This window comes from Suncus etruscus, chromosome 3, assembly GCF_024139225.1.
Source record: "Suncus etruscus isolate mSunEtr1 chromosome 3, mSunEtr1.pri.cur, whole genome shotgun sequence".
In the NCBI taxonomy this organism is placed as follows: domain Eukaryota; kingdom Metazoa; phylum Chordata; class Mammalia; order Eulipotyphla; family Soricidae; genus Suncus; species Suncus etruscus.
In genome coordinates this window covers 43,576,705-43,582,948 of record NC_064850.1, presented here as the reverse complement: position 1 = coordinate 43,582,948, position 6,244 = coordinate 43,576,705, and the positions used below count along the sequence as shown (strand labels likewise).

Here is a 6,244-nt window from a genome sequence, read left to right as displayed (position 1 = left end):
CCACCCCTACCCCTACCCCATGGTCTCTTTTCCCACCCACCACTACCCCATGGTCTCTCTCCCACCCATCTCTACTCCATGACCTTTCCCTACCCACCCCTACTCCATGTTTTTTCTCCCACCCCTTACTCCATGGCCTCTCTCCCACCCACCCCTACCCCATGGCCTCTCTCCCCACCCACCTCTACACCCCACCCCGAACCCATGGTCTTTCTCCCCACCCACCTCTACCCCATGGTCTCTCTCCAACCCACCCCTACCCCATGGTCTCTCTCTCTAACTCACCCCCTATCCCATGGTCTCTCTCTCACCCATCCCCACCACATGGTCTCTCTCCCACCTATCCTTACCCCATGGTCTCTCTCCCACCTACCCCTACCCCATGGTCTCTTTTCCCACCCACCCATACCCCATGTCTCTTTCTCCACCCACTACCCCATGGTCTCTTTCCCCACCCACCCCTACTCCATGTTTTTCTCCCACCCACCCCCACCCTATGGTCTCTCTCCCCACCTATCCTTATCCCATGGCCTCTCCTCCTACCTACTCTACCCCATGGTCTCTCTCCTCACCCATCGCTACCCCATGGTCTCTCTCCCACCCACCCCTCCCTCTGCTTTCGCTCCCCTCCCCATCCCAGGCTGTGATCTCTGCAGTCTGCTGCAGTCTATCTTACCCGTCTTCAGCTCACCATGGTACCATCTGACAAGAGGGAACCCTCTGAAGACTCATTTGAGACGATGATGGAGCGTAAGAATCCATCATCAAAACAAATGGAGTCCTCGGGGGGCTCATCCAGCAGCGCCGCACAGGCCGAGGGTGCACAGGCCGAAGGTGTACAGGCCGAAGGTGTACAGGCCGAGAGTGCACAGGCCGAGGGTGCACAGGCCGAAGAAGGTGCACAGGCCAAAGGTGCGCAGGCCGAGGGTGCGGCAGGCAGCAGTCAAGGAGGCGGGGAAGAGCTGCCCACTGACGTCCGCCAAGACATGGAGGGGCCATCCAGTGGCCCGCATACGGAATTTAAGGACCCACCCAATGACCTACTCCAAGACCTGGAGGAGTCATGCGCCGCTTCCCACCTGGAAGTGGCGGGTTCCTGGGGTGGGGAGCCTGCGGAGAGAGAAGGGGCATCAGCGAGTTCCTGGGGCTCTCAGGAGGAGGAAAGTGAAGACGAGGAAGAAGAAGAGGAAGACTTCCGCCCACCTGGGGCCGCGGCCCCTGAAGGGCAGCACGGGCAGCCCGGAGAAGGCGCCCAAGGCCCAATGGCCGAGTTCCTGGGGCTGGTGCGCTCGCTCATCTCGCTCTGCTTCCGCATGCAAGACCTGCAGAGGCAGCTGCGGGCAGCCGAGGAGATACTGCTCCAGGCCCTAGCGACCGGTCGCCTGCCCATCCCGACCCCATTCAGCGGCGACCGGCGCGACTACCCCGAGTTCATCGCGCTGTGCCAGCTCATCCTGCAGAGCCACCCACGCACCTCCGCCGATGACGACCAGCGCCGCGTGGCCTACATCGTGGGGCACCTGTCGGGCATGGCCCGCGACTGGGCGCAGAGGCTGATAGAGCAGAATCAGCCCCTGGCCAGCGACTTCCCAGGCTTCCTCGAAGCCATGTCCGAGATGTTCGAGTATCGCCACAGCGTCCGCGTGGCCGAAGATACCATGTTCAACCTGCGCCAGGGGGACCGCCCCGCCATCGACTACATCACCGAGTTCCGGGGACTGGTGCCCATCCTGGGCTGGGCCGACGAGGTGCTGCAAGCCCACCTGTGCCAGGGCCTGCGTGAAGAGATCCGCCACTACCTGTTCCGCGTGCCCAGGCCCGACTCGCTCGACTCGCTGATTGTGCTCATCCTACAGATCGAAGAGAAGCTGGCTGAGCGCCGGGCCATCCTGCGGCTGCCCCCATCCGCCCGGCCTCGCAACCTCACCTGGATCGACACGCCGGCTCCCGAGCGCTGGATGGTGAGCAGCTGGCTGCCCAACGAGATGCACCCGACCCTCGACCGCAACCATCTCTTCCTGCTGCTGCTGGTCAGGATCAACCCGTACCACAGTGTGGCCGTGCGCGCTCTGGTCGACTCGGGCGCCTCCAGCAACTACATGGACGAGGGCTTCGCCCAGGAGCACTACGTGGAACTCTACGAGAGAACCTACCCAAACCCCGTGCAGAACCTGGATGGCTCGCTCGTGGGCAACGAGCCCGTGTGGCTGTACACCGAGCCGCTGGTGTGCATCCACCAGAACCACCAGGAGTCACTCGAGTTCGACATCGTGCCCTCGCCCAACTTCTCCGTCATCCTGGGCATCAAGTGGCTCCAACTGCACATGCCCGAGATGGACTGGACCCGCGGCCGCTGCACCTTTCACTCGCCCTACTGCCTAGCCAACTGCTTCCGCCCGCCGCCCCCATGCGTCGCGCTGGAGCGCCATGCAGTCAGCCTGCTGCCCGGCTTGCCGCCCCCTTACTCCGACCTGGCCGACGTGTTCAACCCGAAGGAAGGAGAAGAGGCATCCGACCAGCCAAGCTCAGACGGATCCGATGAACTTTCGGAATCAGAGCCCTCTGAGCTTCAGCAGGCTGGAGACAGTGATCAGAGCGAGACCTTCTACGACTGCCTGTCGTCCGCACCCTGGGAGCCTGTGGGGGCCGGGATGCAAGAGAGCAGTGCCATGCCCGCCCACGGAGATGAGATCGGTTTCGACAACGACGACGATGACGATTGGGACCCGTGGGGCATGCTGAACAACACAGAGGACGACATACAGATGATTCCTGAGCTGTTCAACCAACTCCACGGGGCCATGTGGTTCACCAAGCTGGAGCTGCAGGGCACCATCGTGGAGGAGGGCCTGACCATCACGCACGTGGAGACAGTGTGGGCTGTCGCCTTCGGCCTGGACACCTCCAACCGCATCTACACGCCCTTTACCCCCGGCTCGAGTCCCATCATCCGCCAGCGCACCATGTACTACATCCTCTCTGACTTGCTGGGCCTCTTCGTGCTTTCCTACGGCCAGGATGTGCTCGTCTACTCCATGAGCCAGGAGGAGCACTTCCGCCATGTGCGCCAGGTGCTGGTGCGCCTACGCCGAAACCGCATCTACTGCTCCCTGGACCGCACCCAGTTCCACCGCCACACGGTCGACTTCCTGGGCTTTGTCATCAACCCCAGGGGCGTGAGGCTCAATAAGAGCATCATCAAGACCATCACGGGCTACCCCATCCCGGGCTCCAAGAAGTCCCTGCGGCACCTGATTCAATTCATCTTTCCCTACCGCCACTTCATCGAGCGCTTCGCCATCCTCACTGAGCCCCTGGTGCGTCAGCTGCTCACCAACCGACCCTTCCGCTGGACCGAGGAAGAGCAGGAAGCCTTCGACGGGCTGAGGCGAGCCGTGCGCAGGGCACCGCTGCTCCATCACCCCAAGCCCCAGCACCCCTTCTACCTGGAGACGGGCGTGGTGCGCTCGGCACTGCATGCCTCCCTCATCCAGATCGAGGAGCAGACAGGCAGGCGTGTCTGCTGCGCCTTCTACTCTCGCTACCTGACCCCCGAAGAAAACAACGAGTCACGCTTGCAGTTGAGGATCCTCCCCATCAGGGCTGCCTTCTCGGTGTGGTGCCACTACCTGGAGAACACCGAGGAGCCCATCATGATCCTTCTCAACACAGAGGATCTAGCCTCTCTGAATAATGACAGGCTCACCGTACTCCTCCAGGGGCAGTGGGCCGCCTTCTTCTCCAAATACAACTTCGACGTCATGGAGGAACCCGAATGCGAGGACGGGCGCCCTCTGCCTCCCAGGCAGAGGCTCTCCTCCCGGAGCTTGGCAGGGGCCGCCTCGTGCGGCAGACAAGGCGAGGAGCGCAGAGCGTGTGCCAGGGCACGCGAGAGGGGCCTGAGGCAGCAGGAGTGCCTGGCGAGCCTCCCCATCGAGCAGATCCTGGCAGATTTCCTGACCCACTTGGGCGAGGCCCAGATCCGTTCAGTCCTCCTGCATTTCTTCCATGGCCTCCTGGACTGGAAGAACAACGTGGCCGTGGCCGCCCTGCTAGTGATGTTGCGTGAGGCCCAGCCCTGCCCACTGCCCATCATGGCCATCCCCAGTGGCACCCTGATGCTGGTGCGCCACAGGTCCCTGCGCTCGCTGCTGGCCGCCAGCCTGGTCAGCTGCCCAAGGGCCGCTGCCATCACCCGACTGATCACACAGGTGCCCCCACTGGCGGGCGCCCACACGGTGCCTGCCCACGAGTTGGCTGAACTGTTCCTGGGCCCCGGTCACTGGCAGTGCCAGGCGCTGCTGCCCCGGGCCACTGGGACCCCGCGCTTCAGTCCCGATTTCTGGCTGCTGCTCTGTGAGATCTTCGGGGTCAGGGTGACCCTGGCCCAGGGCGGCCATCGCGGCCTGCCTTGTCCCGCCCAGCCCCATGTGCTGCACGTCAGCAGCGTGGAGAGTGACGAGGATGTCGCCTTGCGAGCAGCCCTGCAAGACGACCTGCAAAATTCCCGTCATTCGGGCCTGCACGACGGCCTGCAAGACAGGTCGCAGGGCGCACAGGGGGCCAGTGACGTGCAGCGGGGCTCCACCCGCCCCATCCACTTCCAGCTCCCCAGCCAGGCCAGGGTCTTGGCCTTCCTGCGTGCCCATCAGCGGACCCTGCCCAGCCCCGAGTCCGTCAACGCCCTCATGCACTTCCTGCGCATCATCTACGGGCACGTAGACCCCGCCCTGGAGGGCGCCTGGCTGGAGGAGTTCCTGGAGGATGCAGACACACACGACCAGCATGACCACTGAAGAAACAGCACCTACCCCGTGCGCACAACACGCGCCAACACGCACCGCGCACTGTGCGCCTTTCCCTCGCTTCTGCCGCTGCTTCGCTCTCTCTAAAACCCCTGCCTGGCTGCACCCACGAGGGAACCCCAGGGGACCCTCCCTCCCTCCCTCTCTCTCAAAGGGCGACAACAACATTCCTTTGGACTCATCAACCAGCATCTCGTGTGCCCACGGGCTTTCCTAACATCAGAGCCCGGCGCCAGCTCAGGGCACCACCACTGCCCTCCCGACCCGTCTTAATTCTGGGTCCAGGTCCTAGGCTCGCAGCTGGGCGTGAGTTGCACAAGACGGAGAGACATGAGAAGCGGAGACACGGGGACACCATGGGGACACGGGGACAGGTGAAGCTGTGGACGCGAGGCTGAGCAGCCAAGCAAGCAGATGGCAGGAGGGGGGTGACCCACGCGTGCCCCCCACCCGCGCCCGCCCCACGTGACAAGTGGCCACCGCATGCATCCTGGGACACTGACCTCGGGTGCTCATGACTCTTCTACCTCCATCTCCGGTGCTGCTGCTCCCCTGGGCCCCGCCCCGCCCCCACCCACCGGGGGAGGGTCCGCGCATGGCCCCCTCACCCACCCGCTGCAAGCAAGCCGCCCGCCACCCCCCTATCCCGTGCCCCATGCACGCTCCTCCACCCCTGACACTTCTTCAGCCTGTCCCTGAACTCGGTGCTTACCTGGACTATGCTCGGGCTATGGAAGTTGGGCCTCCTGGACTGGTACCCCCAGAACTCAGTGGGGATGCCCACCTCCCGGGAGCTCCCCAGTGAGACTGAACTGGCCCTGAGAAGGGAGCACTGAGCCCCTTCCCCGGACCCCATTCTCTGCCACCCCAGCTTGTCTTACCCCCCCCCCCAAATAAAGCAAAATTAGAGTACGTCTGGCTTTGTGATTTGTCCTGGGGGACTCAGAAGGGGACGGCCTAGATCCTGGCCTGGATAGGGGCCCCAGAAATCAGAGTCCAACACCAAGGCCACCAACCTGAGCCCCTCAAGCCCCTCACCAGCCCTCAGGGTAACTCACAGCAACTCTGCCCTCAGACTCTTGGCCCAGGGTCAAGGGCTCCCACATCCCCTCCCACATCCCTTCTGTCCCCTCCAAGACCTGTACCTCGGACACATCCCCAGGAGACCATGGTTAAGGTCCCCAGGTCACAGGTCAGGGGCTCAGGGCGCCTCAGCCTCCCCCCACTCCTGCCCACTGGCTGACCACGAAGCCCTTCCAGCCTCAGTTTCCCCCTCAGTCTCAGGTCTTCATTAAGGAACCTGAAGGTCAGAACCAAGGTGCAGTGCCTGGGAGACCCTGACCCTAGGCAGGCGACCCTGGTTTGTGACATCCCAGCTGTGGGTCCTGCAGGAAATTCAGATGCACTATTGTGCTCACCTGCACGTGACCAAACATACA

At 63.2% G+C, this 6,244-nt stretch overlaps 1 protein-coding gene across 1 annotated transcript; it reads left to right on the top strand.

The window, feature by feature from the left end:
• Positions 1-692: 692 nt before the first annotated feature.
• Positions 693-4,796, top strand: RTL1 (retrotransposon Gag like 1). The gene has a single exon (XM_049770752.1). The coding sequence runs from the start codon at positions 693-695 to the stop codon at positions 4,794-4,796; it is 4,104 nt and encodes a 1,367-aa protein (XP_049626709.1).
• Positions 4,797-6,244: the final 1,448 nt, after the last annotated feature.

What these genes read in the sequence shown, in the direction of transcription:
- RTL1 (XM_049770752.1), top strand. Translation starts at nt 693, where the DNA reads ATGGTACCATCTGACAAGAGGGAACCCTCTGAAGACTCATTTGAGACG.